Below are 19,355 nucleotides of genomic sequence, written 5' to 3'. Positions count from 1 at the left end.
TTCGTCAAAATTGGGGCAATCAGTGTAAATGCCACATCTGTATGGCAAGACACATCATTCATCCAAGTTTCCTCAAAATTGTCCCAGTGCTGTCGGAGATGAAGCGTGTGACATACGAACAGACAGAGACCGAATCATAGTCCCCTCTCCAATTTCATCGGTGCGGACAACAAATGAAACATTGAAACATTTTTTATGATCAAATGAACAGGAGTTGATATTATTCTTATCTGCATACACATTGGGCTATACAGAAAAAAAAAAAGTCTACAGTAAACATATTGTCCCCCACCAATGATGTAGCGCCCCTCCTTGTATGAATTAGTGAAAATTATTGAAACGTATGTTTTGTGGATTATTAAAAGAGAGAATAAAAACAATAAATATTTGTTTCCTTTGTTGGACGTTAACATTTGACAGCTGTCTACGGGGTCTGTCAGATAATGGACTTTTTGATCGGGAGATTGATACATTGATGTAAAACAGGATTTATTTTTTCTAGGCGAGGGGCATTTATACTTTTGTAATAGTGTCATTTTATAGTAAGTCTTGTTGGTCTATACTGCTAGTGACACTATGCTTCATGTCAATGAAATACATTTTTCTCAATCCATTGTTTTCTATCATTTACACTGATGCAAACAGTCTCCATACAGTAAGCATGTAAGCCACTACTACATTTTACATTTACATTTATGGTATTTAGCAGACGCCTTTATCCAAAGCGACTTACAACAATACATTTGTTTAAGTAAGTGAACCATCTATCCAACAATCATCATAAGACAAAGTAATCAATGCTCACACCAGGGGCAGTCGTAATGCCAGTAAACTATTTTTTTTTTTTTTTTAAATGTATTTCATTAGCAGGAGAGAACTTGTACGGGGGGTAGCGGGGGTGAAGAGGTCTCTAGGGTTGGGGTTAGGGTTAGTATAGGGGGGGTAGTGAAGGTATTACTACTAGGGCATTTGAAACTATTTTAGGATTACTCACTTTAAATTATTATCAAGTAGGCACATTTTAGCCAGGCTACTTTTGATCTAACAAGATAAGATAAAGCAGTTTTGTATTGCATTGTGACGATTTTGACCAAAAAAATCATATACATATAAACATAGAACTGTATAGATCAAATCAGAGCAAGTAGAGTGGGGGGGGGGACACTGCATAAATAGATTGCACTTCTTTTTACTGTTTATTGATTGCAACAAAATCATGTAATAACAACATAACAATTAATAACACTCTTTTGTTTTCATAATCATAATTTTTGCACAAAGATTGCCATTACGAGGAATCAAAAGTTGAACTGCAGTTTGACACAGGACATGCCCACAGTCTACATTTAGTCTCATGTCCTCACAACACAGTGACACTCACTATTTGAATAAAATTTGTATATTTCTGATGGAAGAAAAGAACAGTTGTATTTAACAAAACGGTTCACTTATTTTCTTTGGCAAGTGAAATTGGAAATGTGAAAGGGGGAACACAAACGTGGTGTACACATTTTTGTTGAACATGATCCTATCAAATAGAAACTTTACAGATTATCTGGATGAACTCCATGTCCACTCTTTGTCCACTTAACCCCAGAGGTCTATAATAGGTGATGGTAAAGAAGTCCCCTTTAATTCCTGGGCTGGAGACTAGATCTTCACAGTCGTACACTAATAATTGGAGGCTATTGTAGAAGCGGCACAGGCACTTGAAAGACATTAACATTGACATACAACCTGGTACACAGTCATGCAATGATACAATGTGGCCAACATGACCTTGAGGTAATGATTAACATACCGAGGAGCTGCTTGAAGCTTGGTCTATGCAATTCCAGCCATTTTGCAGCAAATTGACTTTTTAATCCCCCAGTTTAAACTTTGAATACCCGTGCAACAGAAACAAAAGGGATCCAACTTTAGCATCAGACTGTATATGTACAGTTTTGTTTTATATATAAATATACACATCTATCCAATTAGGAATCTTTTCTACAATGTTGTTTTTACTTTTAACTATCAAGCTTGTCCACAATTTTTGCGGGTGAAGGCAAAGCCATCCAGTTTGCATAAACACTATCATTGGCATATCTTGTAAAGACTGGGTTAGTGGCATCAAGTCTGTTGAGCAGTACCGGGCTCTTCTCAGGCCAGTTCGGGTATGACATGCCTAAAAATGAGAACATATCATTTTTCTGCACTGAGTAAAGGAAATGTAGAGTGCAGACAGTAAGGCTCTCAAAATAAACTCTGATGAGTTAATTCTGGACAAAAGACCATTTTTACATGTTGATTATAGACCAATGACTAATTTCCTGTATTGTATGTAGCAATCCCTTTCAAAGACAATAAATATGTCCATAGTTAATGTACTTAAGTTAGGAAGTGTCATATACTGGATTGATATAAATGTGATTAACAGAAAATAAGCAGCATACCATTTACTGTATGCTGTGATTTGTTTTATGTTTTCCTTGACTCATGCACTATTGAACTGTCACTTCAATATAAAATAGGACAGATTACATCACTGTAACAGGGCAGCTGCTGTCATATCTGAACTAATGAACATCATGGACATCATTGTAACTGTATGATTATGGTAACCAAATATCTTTAAATGGTAGCTAACTATCTAGCCATCTTATTGCTAAATACTTTAATGATTAATCAATTGGAAGTGTGTTGGATCTGCAGAATCTTTTGAGATTTTGCTATGAAAATATCTTAAATATGTTTCTATTTATTAATGTTACCCAAGAGTTTAATTTAAAAGCCTTACTGTTTCTCTGTTCAGCATTGTATAATTAATCTATATAATAAATAGGTATGTATACAAAACAAATTAAACAGTTTGGAAACCAAACCAAATAGATAATGATTGATTCAGCAAGGACCTGTTTCAAATGTTCCCTTTCAAATGTACTTTTCAAATTGACCAAAAATGTGTTGAAATATGCATTGAACATGTTTGTCATCGAAAATGAGTTTCCTAATAATCAAACTAATATGTAGGAAATGAATGTGGATTACAATATGTCATATAGGCTAATTAGGCTAAATAGGGGAATGTTTTATATTTACAAATGTGTAATTATTTGTCAGATTTCATGTACATCAGAAGCAGGTCCAAATAAAAATCGGACACAAGATCCTCTTCCCACTGATTCTCTCATTTTCTAAGAAATGGGCGATTTTTCTGAAAATCTGTCAGAGAAGCATGCATAGATCACAGTCACACACACTGCCTACAGAAAGCCAATCACAATTTGCCAAAATAGTGCTTGTCTGTCCTGTCTCTAAAATCTAGTAAATGCATGGGAGATTCTACCATAGAGCTTGTTTTCAATCCATGTGGAGGGGAGGGTTCGAGGGAGAGGGGCGTTATTACAGTCCACTAATGGTGTGTCCTCTTCGGAGAGGGCATCGTCGTACAGAAGGGCATCGGCTGGCGTTGAAGCCGCCAGGTCCAGGTAATCCTGACAAGAGAGGAGAAAGACCTGATTAGGCTAATCACCAAAGATAAAAAGGAGGGACATTGATACCAAACACTAACCTGCATTCATGATCAATGACAAACACTTGAAATAAAATAGACTGTTTCTGTTCTACAATGTCCCTGTATTTGGCAAGCCTAAATAGAAAGCCTTGTAATCACTAACACAAGCCTAAATAGAATGCTTTGTAATTATTCGTTTGACATATGTTGGCCAGAGCCATATTTTAGAGATGCTCTCCAGACATTGATTTTACTCATTTCTGGACATGAAAAGCAGGAAAAAAGCTTTTTTACTAGACTATTAACACCATTTTGTGTACATGTACACAGAACAGTAAACAGATTTAATTTGAGAAAAAGTGTTTTTGCTTGATCGTACCCGGCTTTTCACCATCATCTTTTCCAGTTCTTTACTGATGTCTGAGAATGTTGACCTCTTCTCTGACTCCTGTTTCCAGCATCGAAGCATCAGATTATACCTGCAGAAATACATGAATGCACCAGTTTATGATGAGAGGTAGCACAGCATTCAAAACACATATGATTTTCACTGTGAAAATAAAGGAAGTGAACTCACATTTCCTCAGTGCAGTTCTCTGGTTTCTCCATCCTGTATCCAGTCTTGAGGAGGTTAAAGAGGCGTTCAGGGGCTATGCCTGGGTATGGGTTTCCTCCCAATGTCACAATCTCCCACAACAGCACACCAAAGGACCAGCTGTTAGGAGACAGCAAAAGTGACAGCATAAACAATAGATGATGGATAACTACAGTAAGATACTGTACTGAGTGGAATGGTTGTTTATGTGGTTTATCCAAGAGCAAGTTGAATAGTTTTTGGATTATGCTTACATTGTTGGTTATCGACTTAATATAACAGTATTTATGAGTTGATTCAAATTCCAACGGTACTTACACGTCACTTTGTGTTGTGTAAATGTGATCAAACAAGGACTCTATTGCCATCCATTTAACTGGGATACGACCCTGAAAAGAGAAGAATAGACATGAGAATGCCAGCTCAGTTCCGTTTGGGAAATGCTGTTTATAACTAAAGCTAACATTTGATACTTTATGGTATTTACTTTGTGATTACCAAGCAAATACCTGATAATTTCTGTACTATAGAACAGTGCAACCAAATATACATTAAACATTTAAAACACTTTTTGTATTACTTTTGTACTACATGTACTACTTGAGTCCAGGATTTTGGGCTTCTTACCTTGCTCCTCTTCACATATGAGTCCTCCTCATACACATCCCGGGACAAACCAAAGTCTGAAATTTTCATCTTACGCCCCTCTGCAACCAGGACATTTCTTGCAGCAAGGTCCCTATGAACAAGCTATTGGAGGACAATTCATTTAAACTGTTTGAAGTGAAGTTCATCTTATTTCTTTACACAACACTGTAACATTGACCTTGTTCGTAAATTCTCATAGAATTCATCTATGGTGGTTAATTTGAACAAGGCTACTGTACCTTCATTTCAGCCAGGTACTGCATGCCCCTGGAAATCTGCCAGGCGAAGGAGATCAGGTCGCCCATGGTGAGTGCCCTCTCATCTGGGTTCTCAAGGTAGCTTGAGTTGCGGTTTGCATCACTGCCCATGTAGCTAGGCCCAACCTTTCGACTCTCACGCAAGAAGTTGCGCAGTGACCCATACTTGGCATATTCAACAATCAGATACAATGGCCCTACACAGAGAGACACAGCACTTCAGAACACACACTTACTCTCTTAAGTAAGGTGCCTTGAGAGGAGGGGAATACGACTCTTACCATCCTGGCTGCAGGCTCCAAACATCTTAATGACGTGTGGATGGTTGACTTGTTTCAGTAAGGTGAATTCTGACAGGAGGTCACGAAGTTCACTATGTGAAGTGTGCTCTGTTAGAAAACAAAAGATGAAATTATTAAATGCTTTCATGAATACCTAACCTTACATCGATGAAGGGCTATCATGTCATAATGTTGCTCTATATTTCAGTGAATCCATCTATCACAGAGGATGAATATTGTAGCAGTGGGCTTACAAAACATATACTGCAGCATTACAGAATTCACAGGTATGAAATCAACAGCTACTTGCTCTTTATTGTTACAGTCTGCTCAATCTGCTGTCTGGTACAGTAAGTCTTACCTTTAAGCATTTTCACAGCTACTGTGGTGTAACCAGCTTTTCCTTTCAGCCGGAATGCTGTCGCCTTGACAACCTTCCCAAATTCCCCTTCTCCTAAGGTTTTACCCAGCACCAGGTTTTTCCTGGGAAATTCCCACTTTGGATCCTCCTGTTAAAACAATAAAGCAATAAACACTTTAGTTCTCCATTGAATTTTGTGAATATTCAAAAGGCATTTAGTAGTATGTAAGGCCTTACAGGTATTTTGAAGGTGTCAATGGCAACTTGGTTCTCCATGGAGTCCAGGGAGGCGCGGCGCACGTTATTAGTAGAGTAGCTGATAGGGTAGGACTGGGCAGGCCTGCGGAAGGTCATTTCAGCTGAGGCAATGGGGGGCTTGGGGGAGTTCTTGTGGTAGCGATGGATGAAATAGGAGGACAGGAGGATGGAGATGATGAAAGAGAGCAGCACGGCCGAGGCAATGATGGTCTTACAGACATCGTCACATATGGCCTCTGGATGAGACAAGACAGAAGGGAATCAGGACCCAATGAGCAGGGAGAGATACCATAGAAACCTTTGACAATGAAAAGGCATTAATTTTCCCTTTTAGTTGACATTTCTTCAAGGACCAACTCACCCTCTATATCATCCTTCTCACAGAAGCATTTCTCAGAGTAGCAATAACAGGTTCCATGGCCAGCTTTAATGCCAAACATCAAGCCTCTCTCATGACCTCCGATAATAGGTTCATCTTTAAAGACATAAAAAATATCTTAATTTGGTGAATTTAACAATCAACATTTTTACAATCAAAAACACCTAATGCATACAAATGTTTACTTTCAAGAAAGCTGAAACATTGAATCATGCAAGATTGTTCTAAGGTAAGACAAATATAAATAGCTGCAAAGAATGAGTCATGTTTCTCACTTGTGCAGTCCTGAGGACATATTGACATGTCTTTGCTTTCGATTGCATCACAGAACCCATCAGGACATGTGTTGAGGTTAGGGGAACAGGTGGAATAACTCTCTGATATTCCTGAGAGACAGAGGGGAGCATAAGTTAGCATCTCTGGGATTTGTCCTATTACTATCCGAAACAGAAGATTTTGTTACACACCATGGTAGTGGTACTGTAGTGTTACACACAAAGGTGACATACAATGGTAGTGTATGTATAACAACTTACTTGGACCTTACAGCTTATCTTATAAATGTATGTTCAATATGCTCTTTTACTGAGTTCCACAGTGGAACTTTTCTTTGAGAGCCACTTGTACAACCCATTTCATCAGTACCTCATTCTGTGTGGTGAAAGGAAAACATGAACTTGAGGTTTGGCGATAGTACCTTTCTCAGTACCCTGTCTCCACTGGCATCTGCCGGTGGTTGCCCCCAGGCCGCGGATGGCCTCACAGTCACCACGCTGTCTCCCCTCTGCACAGGAGAGGGAGCGCTGGTCCTCCAAGCTCTGCCTATCTACTGCACAACACAGACAACGCACATGGGTTAACTGTACGTTTCACCATGATGCAAGTGGCAAGCAAATTCGCAACAGTCTTGAATACCAAAGCTATGGACAAAGCAATCGCAAAGGTAAACAAAATTTGACCTTCTGTGGCACTTAATTTCATAAGCACAAAGAAGCTTTTGTAACTAGGAATGAAACCTTCACAAAGGGAAAGCATTGCTAGATAAAGTGTGCCAAGCTGTGTGACTGTTGAACAACTCTACACCCCATCGAGCCCCTCTACACACCACACACTATTGCTACTGTACCATATGTTCCATATGTACTACTGTACATATATTATATTATAGCCTTATATTATATATGCTACAGACACACTGTATTATTTATGTGTCATTGAGTCACTGCTGCTACTGTATTATTGAGTATAGAGTCATTGCTGATGCTGTTGTATTACTGTGTATTGCGATGACACTTTATTATTGTGTTAATTCTGTTATAATTCACAATTCTATTATTGTGTTTTCGAAAAGGAGAGCGACGAATTTCATTTCACTCCCTGTATCCCAGTACATATGACAATAAACATTGAAACTAAACTCTAAACTAAACTGGAGAATGCTTACTTTCAGCATCGAGCACAATGAGGATCTGACTGCTGGCTTGCAGCTGCTTTTGCTGCTCCTGAGCAATGACGATGTACTGCAGGTCCTGGCACTCTGGCCTGCGGAGTGCCTCTGTGTCATTCACATACAGCACCCCTGACATGTCCTTCAGGCTCTGTGCAATGCTAATAGCTGCATAGCATGATGGCATGTTGGCAGATACATTATTGTCTGCTCCAGCTAGTTGGTATGTGACATTGATGCCCCGAAACTTAAGACAGTTTTCCACACAGATTCTACCAACCTGAAAAGAGATGGGATATGAATTATACAAGGCAAAAGCTACCTTTAAATTTATAGAGTAGATATAAAGGTTAGCCAGTGATCATCTTTCCTGTTTGGGACACTAAAAATGCTTTAAACAATTTCAATGATATATCAGCCCTGCATAGGGGAATAGCAGTGAACAGTGGGTACCTGTGAATAGACTGAGGATCTACGTGTTAGGGTGAAAAGGTAGGTAACATTGGTGAACCGTATGGGGACAGGTAAGATGGTGATGTTGTAGTGCAGCATTACTGTTCCCTCTGGACCAGGGTAGGTGGTGTCATTGACCAGGTAATCCAGCTGGAGAGACCGATTCTCTGTTACAGACAAGTTCCTCTTGAGTGCAAGCCCTGGATACCACACGAAAGGAAAAAAACAAGGAAAAATATGTAATTAGTCAAGCAAAAAGTTTTGTGAGGCAAAAGTATGAAGTGAGTCACATTTGAACACAGACTACTCACTGTACTCATGAACAGTCCCTCGAACGTTGCCAAAAATGGCCTTCTCCTCTCTGAAAGTGTGGTCTATGGTGAATGTTTCATTTATCCATGGGTCATTTGTCATCATAGTTCCAACAAGTTTGTTCTGACTCTGGTCTTTGGGATACCTGGCTGTTATGTCTCTATCATAGACAGACAAGTTGCCAAAAATCCCTCCCTGAAAAACAAACACACTTACACATTTATGACACTTTGTTGCCACAACAAACAAGAGAAGGTACTGTAGCTAAAAGCATTATATGTTACAAAGCAGAAGGTACTAATGATCTTTTGTGCATAATTTAAAATGCATGCTATGACCACGCATTATTAATCAGTCAAATTGATTCTCAAACGGTAGCTTTATGTTTGTACAAAAAACTAAAGATGAGCACCAAAATGAATACAAGTCTTGGGGAAAGTAATCTCACCTCAATACGATCAAACTCAATCACAACCTCCTCTGTCTCTGTCCCATTTACAAATGGAACATTATCGTCCTCATCGTAGATGTTGATAAGAAGTGGAACAAAAAGCTTATGTATGGTCTCATCAGTCTGCACTGTGCAGACCAGTTCTAGCCGGTACACCTCCCTCTCCTCACGGTCCAAAGGAGCGGTCACCACCAACTCAGTGCTGTTCTCATTCACAGCAAATGGAGCTGGAACATCTGCAGCCAAGAGGAATAGCAAGAGGGGTATACATGGTTGGTACAGGGAACTGTCTGTTACTGTACTGTGTTCTCATAATGAACAGCGACTGAGAGACAGTGTGGGTGGAGTCTACAGTAGCATGGCTAACCTGATTGCACGCTATAGGAGATGGTGTAGTTGGGGCAAACATTTAGTCTGGTGAGGCGTCTGAGCTGCCGGAGTGCCCCAGGGAACCTGTTCTCCTTGATGTGGGGGTTCAGGTCCCGGTCTGGGAAGCACAGCTTCTCCATCTTGGTCTGGCCACATAGGGGCACTGTGGCGTTAATGAAGGTCAGGCTGACCAGTGCAGTGGACTGGCCACGGCAATGGAACTTCTTCACAGGCCTGCTGGGTGCCGCAATCACACTTAGGGACAGCTTCACCACTGATCCAGGGCTTTTATCTGATGAGACACAACCAAAAAAACACCAAGGCCCCATTTTAATCTTGGACAGTGCATTTCTTGATGACTGGGCACCCCTTACTTTTATGCAATTACATTATCATCCTGAAAGCAGATTCCTGAACATTACATATTACCTTGAGGCCAGATGTTATTAATATGCAAAATGCATGCAAGCAAAACAACTAATTCAGAATTACCCATCACATGTACCAGTTACTGCACTATTGGAAATATAAATATATTGACTTCAAATATACTGAATTCAGTAATGAACAATTAATAGTTGCTATACTGAATAATAGAGCAAATTGAGCACATGGTCAACTTCATAGCATATTCAATAAACAATTTGAAAGAAAATACATGTTTTTTCTGTAACTTACATAGAGAGGCAAAGTCACTCCACTCCAGGGTTTTATTCATGGAGAGTATTCCTGTGCTCACATCCAGGTTGAACCATGGGGCATAGCGTGGAGGCCTCAGAGATGTGGTCCAGCACAGGTAAAAGTGGGGCCTTTCAGAGTCACTCTCCAACATGGAGTGGACCTGGAGCACAGATGTCCCTGCAGCCTGCCCGACATAAACAATCTCAGAGTATTCTTTTTGAGGGAAGTAGAGCCCGACTGAGTCTGCAAAGGGAAGCAGATGGCATAGAATAATCAAACAACCCAGATACTCTTTAGATATCTGTACCATGTACTGTAGCATAGTTTATATGATTACAGTGCACACTGAACATTTACGCATACAACACCAATTAGAAACGTTTTCAAGAATTGCCTGACGATTACTAAAACAGATGGGGACATTGATCTGTAAAGTCTATAATACTTGCAATTACAGTTTTTTATTGTTTAGCCTGAGCGGTTCGGATAAACCTGGATCAAGTGTTTATGAAGTTGGTAACTTGTCCCCTCGCACCACTCATTAGACACTATTCATCATTCCTGATTCACAGCAAAGTCATGACACAAGACACTGAATGAGAATAAATGCATACAATGACAAATTCATTTTATAAATTATTTTTATTATATCTTTCACTCTTAAGTTAACAGAAATTAAAAGGGGGTTCAAATGTCACCAACGCAGCTCTTTTAATTAATTTCTCACAAGGTCAATAACATGTGGTTTCCGTTTCTCCTTGGGTTCACCTTGGGAAGTTTAATTACAGGGGATAACATGATACTGTGAAGAAATGACTCATTACCTGCCGGGGCAGGGGGTTGGGGGCTAATCTATAAAGTGCAATAGCAGGCTGCGTGTTTTACAGGAAAATGGAGATGTGAGTGTTCAGCCTGTAATTATATCCCTGTTGTGTTCCTGTCCAACGATGGTGGTCAGCCATTTAGGGAACACCCTAATGTCATTAGCAGACAGCGAAACTAGATTTTCTATTTCTGTTGGTGCAGTTGAGGCCTTGGGTCTGGTTTCAGACATTGATTTAATTTAGCTGTGCTTGGATGACAGGAGGTCGGATTGATGGATAAAATGTGGCCAGTTCCTGAAGGATGGAGATACATTCAAGCAAGCTACGACCCCCTTTATTAAAAGCCTTGATGAGACAAAAACAAACAGCAGTGCCAGTCCCACTTGTTAGCAATCCTTGCCAATGCCAGATTCTGCTAGGGCAAGGGTATTTTATGTCATCTCTCCTCTCAGTTTAAGAGGTTGGAACATTATCCAATACCAAAATCTATTCATATGAAACCATTCAGAACATTTGATGTGCTTGGAAATATCGCTAAGGGGAAAATGAATTTGTACACTGATTATTACTTTGAATGTAAAGATGAGTCATAGCAACATAATGAAAAAGCATATCCTATGGAATATCAAGTAAAAAAAACTAAAAACATAGGAAAAACATCAAATTATCCAAAAATATCAAATCCTTTATAGTATAATATGGAATGTTATAGTCCATTATTAAAGCGTTGTTACTTCCAAATCTGTGAAGATTTAAATGACCATCAGAGGGAGACATTTCCTGCTCCAAGAACCACAGTCATCAGTCACCACATAATAACTAACTGCATCATAAAATAAATGGTGACTACACACCACTTAAAAACAAAAACAAAAGCACTTTGAAAAACAAAAGCAGAAACTTTATTAAGTTCTCAATGTGGACAAAGTGCTAAGAGCCTCTTCAAATTCAAGACCTGGATGTTTTTCCTCACAAAGCAATATCGTCCATAAAATCGCAGTCGCTTACCTTTATCTAACAGTGACTATTACATAAAAAGCAGACACAAGAAAAATATATATTAAATAAGGTGGATGGGAAGGTGGACATACAAGAGGACTGAACAGGACCAAAGGTGAAACTGTAAATCAGTAAGACTAGAATTCACTCGTGAGGGCTGTGGCTTAAAGCAGACTACGGGACCACAGTGAACCATATGCTACACAATTCGTTTATATCATTCAAAATTCAATTTATTTCCAGGACGGAAGCCAACAGAAAGTAAGCAGTTTATATCAAAGCTAATTAATTGAATGGATCAAGGACGCCTCTGAGCAAATAGGTTCATTGTTCTGTGATACCATGAATGTTCCCAGAGAGTGACTCATGACTTCTCCTAAGTTCTACACTATGATGACTGAAAAGCAGTGATATTCATGTTACCCACAGTCTCTCCAGCAGATGTGCTCACTGCCTTGACCTCTCATAACCACACAAGGACTATGACGGCAAACTCAATGATGCAATCTGAACATATTGATTTCAGCTCAAAGGCATATTGAGGATTTACAATAGGAAGACTTTCAGCAACCAACACGTCAGTCTTATAATTCAGTGTTTGTTATGTGAAAAGAAAAAGGTAATATATGAGTCATTATTCAGTAACATAATAATAAAAAGTGTTCTGAATTTGGGTTTTGATTTATCCATTGACATTTGAGACCTTTAAAAGAACCCTGACATGCCCCTATTGTTATCTTATCTTATCTTTAACAGAGCCTAAACTAATATCCATCAAAGGATATAAACAAAAACTGAAAAGACAAGCTCAGACTGACACTGACAGAAGATTACGATTGTTCAAGTCTGACAGACTTGGAAGTCCTCTCAGCCGGCCAGAACAAAGACAGGAACTCAATTAGCTCACCATGCAACATCGCCTGAAAGATTTACCATCTATGAGCTCATGTGCTAGAGGGACCTCAGCAGGCTTATTAATCACAAGAGGTGGCTAACACACCCTAAAATCTCCCATGTAGAATTCCTCATTGAAAATGCTCCCCAACTCCTGTGCAGATCATGATACACATGATCTGTACAGGAGACCTTTGTTCGCCACTACACACGTTAAGGGCTTGTTTGCCGGACACATAATAAACCCAGTCCTAGACTAAAAAGCAGATTTTTCCATTGAAAGTGTGATTTAGTCCAGCACTAGGCTTAATCTGGGTAGAGGAAACAAGCCATATGTGTCTAACAGTGGTCTTGAGTCTGGCTAATAAGCTCTGTGGAGAGAGCAAAGCCCATGCCCTCTCTACCAAGGTCATTTCTCAATGCATCTCTCCCTAGTAACAACCCATTGGAAAGTTAAGTATCTGGCAGCTGACCAATCAATACCAATACAAATCAACAGTCATGCTGATTGTTTTTACTAATGAGTGTAGAGAAAAGCCTCCCCTTGCATGTGCACAATCACAGCCAAGTACACAGAAGGGGATCATTGCTTCTTGTGTCCAGACAAAAACTACAACCATAAAAATCTCTATTAATCCATGTACAGTACACAAGTCTCCAAAATAATCCAACATTTCATACACAGTAGGCATGGCAAAAACAAAAGAGAGAAATGTCTACCCAGTCATATTGTTCAAATGAATCTGTCATAATGATTCTGAAATTTGTCATGATCACCTTGTTCCCAAAGATAAAATAGTAATGAGAATCTCTGCAATGATTCAATTAACTAAAAGGCTTCAAATCAAGCTATAACTCAATTGATGAAAGTCATTATTGATTATAATGTTTTTAAATCTCCCCCTCTTGGTTTGCATATCCAATATACAAGATTGCTTCTTCATTGAGTGCAGTGGAGATTGTTATCTATTGGAGTATAGAAGTAACTTTTAATCAATTTTACATGTCATCTGGAGTATACTTCTGTTTGGGTTCAAGAAAATATAAAGAGGAAGTGGTCTTTAGGAGTAATAATCCCTTATACTGTATTTTGCATATACTATAATTAAGAGTTACTGTACAGTAATGCAACTACAAAGTAAAAAAAATATATAGAAAAAATATACAGAAAACACATCCCTTGTTCATCCCACCTCAAACCAATACAAGGACACCTTATGCTGAAAATGTGTTATCAATTTCTTCACAAGCAGCAATAAACTAGTGACATGTCTTCTGTGGACCAAACATCTAGGCATGGTGTACTATGGGACTGCTCTTTGTGGCCATGTTTTGTGATGCCAATCTAAATCTTGATTTAGTCAAAGTGAAGGAACATCTGAAAAAATATATTGCAGTAAATAGATAAGCTACAGGTATATTACTCAGGTTACCATGATGCATACCGTAACATAATAATCAATTACTCCCATAAAGTAATCCAATTAGCCTTCAGAGATTACAAGAGACAAAAAGGCAATGTACCATGTTCATCAGTCATCAATAAATCTAATAAACCATCTCCTTAGGGGGAAGCTGCAACTACTGTACAAATTCAGTTGGAGATTTTCTTTGCGGATTGCTGGGACATCAAAACATTTAACAAACAATGTGCAATGTCCTAATAAACATGACCATAGCAGTTAGATGCTAGTTTCCAACTAGTATACTGTTGTTTATGTTGTAAGCATAAGCATTGGATGTGTTTGACACTATAAGCATTAATTGCAGCTGCTTAGCATTTTCTCTCGTTTCATGGTTGCTTGATTACAGAGAAAGCATTTCCTTATCCATGGGTCACTGAATTTGATAATTAAGTTGGAAAGTAACTGTGTCTCAGTAACTGTGTCTTAGTCCCACTCAGTCAAACTCTATTCTGTGTTCCAAGATTAGTGTCTCCTTGATATTAAGAAATCTACTGCATTGAATAAATGGACATTCTATTTTGTACTGTATTGTACTGTAAATGTTCAATCTTTTAATGACGTGGAAAATACACTTAAATCTTTATCACAGGACTGTTTTTCCTATTGGGCTGTGCAATGCATGAACAATCAGTAATCTGGGCATTTATACAATATGATTCCAGAATATGAACTGTATAGTCCAAAGGATCATCATGACACTGTAAATAAGCCATAATGCAGAGACACTCCAACATCCATCTCTACCCAGCCTCCCCAAACAAAGAGGGTGAAAACGAACCCAGCTTAGTCTTTGTATTGTTCACTGTTGTAAATGATCAGTCAAACACAGCATGCATCACTGACTACTGGAAAATAACTAGTCAAGACCCCTGTGAAAAAAAACAGAACATGCCCTGAGGACGCAATTTCAATCAATGTCTCCTTGTCCTTCCACTAAAGCAAATTAGATTCTGTCCATGCATGGGATGGAAATGTGACCCTGAACTGACTAAAAGATCAGGGACAGAACAGTGAAAGGTAGAGGTAGCATCCATGCAGTACACCAGACTAGGATGGGCACATTGCTCTCACAACCACGGCAGTAATTGAGGGTCATCCAAGGTGTCCCTATGTCTTTGAGAGAGAAACACATCTGAACCAATCTGCGGGGAGTTTCCTGAAAGCTTTGTATCTAAAAGTAGTACTTTACTGTCTGCTTTGTCAATCCAGGCCCACTCCTCTCTAGACCAGCAACATTCTTTGTTTAATTAATTTTGTTAGTTCACGCACAGAAGATTGACCTCCAAACATTGATTTTACAATTGTTACTCTGGATAAATTAAGTACTACTTAAGCTACAAAGCTTTTGGGAAACTGACCCCTGGCCATTTCAATAGTTACTTTCATGACTACTGTAGTTTTACTACTGTAGTTTTATTTTGCCCTAGTGTATGGACATGAACTTTTAAAAATATCTCCCATTACAAATCTAAGCTATGACTAAAATGAAACAGAAACGGCAAACACTCAAGCAAATAAGTTTAAGTATCATGGTGTTTTTCCAATTATACTAAAAGAAATGTAGTGACAGCAAGAGTGGAAAATTGAGAAGATTTATAATGTATCCATAAGCAACCCAAGACACAAGCTTAACTAAATCATATAATGTAATAAGGGACTAAATCAAATAGCGTCATGTATCAAATGAGATTTATTGGTCTGGTCCTTCTCAAAAGCGATGGATGCTGATGAAAATGATTGTGCTAATGCAGGGAGGAGAGCCAGCTAAAGCAGCTGCTGACACAACTTCCTCTGCGATGTGGAGCTGATCATTGGAGATTACCACTTGGGTTAGGGTTTCAAAGGTCAGAAAGCACACAGGGCCACAGATATGGTCAAAGGGTCACAGCAGCAGATCCACAGATCAATGCTTTTACATTCAAAACATCTGTGCCTTGTGTGCTAAACTGTGGTTTTACAGGTGATGGATTACAATAGATGCAGAGAGAGATCAGGAAAATCCATGAGATGTATTGTTTGGGCTAACCTTTTAATTAATCAAACATGGTAAGATTCATACCAAAAGGTTGATAGAGGTGCCCCACTTGAACTTTGAGCCTGCAACTCTTTGTTGACTTTTGCAGCTCCTTAAATGCAGCCTTACATTTGCTTTAATTTCAGAATTGTCAGGGCATCAGGGCAATTCTCCAGATCACTTTACACTTCCTGGCTTGCATGTTGCTGAGTGACTGAGAGATGAAAAGCAACCTTCCCAAGAAGTTTGACCTTGACAACTTTAAACCTTAAAAGCGTGAAAATAAAATCAGATGAAATAAGATCAGATATAACAATATAGCTATAATATCAGCTATAACCATATACATCAGCTATAACCATCATACTAAGATGTTCTAGGTATAATTCCTAAATTGTGGAGCTGTTGGTTCAGGGAACACAGTATTTGTTTTTGTTGGGGACAATAACTGGGTTACAAGGGGCTCTTGTATAGCCAAGGGTACACAAAAGACACAGTGATCTAAGCAAATTCAGGGTGGTTGTGCTGAACTATATATTACATGACCACAAACATGACAGAACTTGACAACATGATCAATAAAATTATGCTGATCTTTAACTATGCATTCATTAATTTATATAACTACATGCATGACAATAATGGCAGTCATAAATGAGTTCAAAAGACATTGTTGTTCCATGAAAACACATTTTGCTATGCCATCTTTCCACTGAACTAATGATTGTCCATTGCTTGTCAAGTGACTGTCAATATGCACCAACCTTATAATATGATGGTTGATTGAGCTTTGAACCCACTCTTATGCTGCAATCAATGGCATAACATAAAATGATGTATTGTTCAAGAAAACAAACAAGATAGGCTACAAACAGCACTTGATCACGGACTTTATCAGCAAAAGCCTTTTACAGGAAGAGCAATGTTGAGATATAATCCTAAAAGTTTCAGTCACTTGACTCCCTCCAATAACGTAATGGGCAAAACAAATTGAAAAAAACCTGAACATGTTCAAGTCCATTATTTGTGGGGAAGCATCATAAAAATATAATATAGCACATCACTATCAAAATGGAAACTACTGGGCTACTTCTGGGCCTGTCACACCACCACTTCCACTAGGCCTATTTCGTTGAAAAACGAAGATAAACGTCTTCTTTTTTTTTGTTGCTTAACTGTCCTTCGGGATGGGTTTCAAGCCGCATTTGTTATCAGACTGTGCGTTCTATTGTTTAACTGCCAATATTTTCCCATAAGAAAACAAACATACAGTGTTTGCCCAGGGAGGGGAGCACCTGCCGCACACCTGTCCACAGACCTGCCGAGCGCGAGGCTTTTGTTTCTACAAACAGGCAGGTGTAGACCATCCAACTCATATAGGCGACCGGACACGAATTTCAGCACCTCTGTAATTACAACATGAGTGACCAATATCAAATGGCCTACACAATTTAAAAAGGGCCTACTATAGATTAAGAAACGACTGATTAAATGACATTTTCAGTCAAACAGGGGACTGTCTTTTAGTCACAAACATTACATTTTTATAACACTGCAATAGACCGTATTGGCCACTTATCGTAGGCCAGCTCCTTAAAATCATTTAGGCATGATTTATTGCTAGTTTATTTCACAAATCCCCTGCGGATTGAAAACAATATAAAACCAGAGTGGATGGTAAATTCTTTATAGAGCATCACTGCTGCCAGTATGAAAAATAATCAAAGGGCATTACACAACTATGACAACTTAAGTATTTAATTAATCATCTTACCACCGTTAGATACAATTGCTCCCAAGGGTGATTGCGTTGCCTGTTGGTTTCATTTCTCTCAAAGGTAAATTAAACGGCCTACCTAATCCGCCCAAATAGCCTTTTGTTGATAGCATTATGTTTATGAATTCAAAGTAGGCTAACTGTAGTAACACTTTTATAGAAAGAGAATGATAATTGACTTTAAGCAGTGTTGGCCTATGAAATAGATTTTAATTCTATCAAGAATTTCAAATTTCTAAAATTGAACAACCATATTGTGTTCTGACATCCACCCACCCTCTGCGATTTACACACTCTCGAGCAATGAGTTAGACTTTAAATATAGTCTGTTGGGTTGGAGAGTGTTGGTACAGTTGGGCAGTGGGATTGTGATGGGATTATGATATTATGATATATAGCTATGCATTTTACTCGTGGAGAGCATGTGCCATGCCATGCCATGCCATGCATATCATCTAAAAGGGCAATGTATTGAATGTATGCCAGCAGCGGCCTATTTGCAGCATGTCTATCTTGCAGGGTTTTGCATTCGAAATAGCATTTTAAAACTCTCCAACACCCCCAAACATCAAATCTTTGCGAGAATAGCCGAACATTTCTGCTTTTGTTAATCTAGGTCGATAATGAAGTTTAATTACCTCATGTTTTCATACTATCTGCATACAACATGTGTTTCCAATCGAACAATTGGAAATTGCGCAGGAGCAACTTCGTTAAATATTGCCAATACTGAAAAACTTCATATTCCACCAAGTTTAAGTTAAAGCTCATTCTACATATTCAATCAAAAATGATTGCTATACCATTGCAACATATTCATAGTTGTATCCTGAAAACATACTGATCATAAACTCAGAGATGCCCAACAGTTGATGCGGAGGGAGGACAAGCAGTGTCGACACGGTAGAGCACGCACCCCAACCAGAACAGGTTCGTTTCATGTCACCAAACTTTCAGCCAAAACCGCTTTTACGCACGTTTCACACATCAATAAGCAACAATCAATTGGTCTCATTTTTAATAACACACAATGAAACACATCATGTTTAATGACACACATTTTCATCAGATGAAATACTTGAATAAAGTATATGTGTATTGTTAATGAACAGTTGAAACGCACATTTAGGCCTAGATCAGCTAATCAATGCGTGACGAAACTGGCAAATCAAATGGTGCTTGAAATATGAAATTTTGAAATATATACAATGTATAATGTACAATGTACATTTAAGCTTTATTAGGTTTACACATATTCATAATAAGAGACTAATTGAGGTTGACCCTTACCTTTACACAACACCAGGAGGACCAAAACGATGTTTCCGAGAGAGAAACCACACGTTGGCCCCATAATCGCCAATCATAAGTGAAAGTTGCAGGACGAAAA

General features: G+C 38.7%; 1 protein-coding gene across 1 annotated transcript; it reads right to left on the bottom strand.

The window, feature by feature from the left end:
- Positions 1-1,251: 1,251 nt before the first annotated feature.
- On the bottom strand, positions 1,252-19,319 carry ret (ret proto-oncogene receptor tyrosine kinase; the record flags this gene model as incomplete). Its single annotated transcript, XM_083695892.1, has 20 exons — positions 1,252-2,170; positions 3,332-3,479; positions 3,879-3,978; positions 4,077-4,214; positions 4,413-4,483; positions 4,722-4,844; positions 4,982-5,196; positions 5,281-5,388; positions 5,642-5,789; positions 5,879-6,135; positions 6,261-6,374; positions 6,554-6,664; positions 6,976-7,107; positions 7,723-8,005; positions 8,179-8,378; positions 8,490-8,685; positions 8,939-9,177; positions 9,309-9,602; positions 9,989-10,234; positions 19,256-19,319. The coding sequence occupies 20 exons, from the start codon at positions 19,317-19,319 to the stop codon at positions 2,013-2,015; spliced, it is 3,345 nt and encodes a 1,114-aa protein (XP_083552018.1). The 3' UTR covers positions 1,252-2,012.
- Positions 19,320-19,355: the final 36 nt, after the last annotated feature.

This window comes from Argentina silus, assembly GCF_951799395.1.
Source record: "Argentina silus genome assembly, chromosome: X".
Lineage (NCBI taxonomy): Eukaryota > Metazoa > Chordata > Actinopteri > Argentiniformes > Argentinidae > Argentina > Argentina silus.
This window is presented reverse-complemented; position numbering and strand designations above follow the sequence as displayed.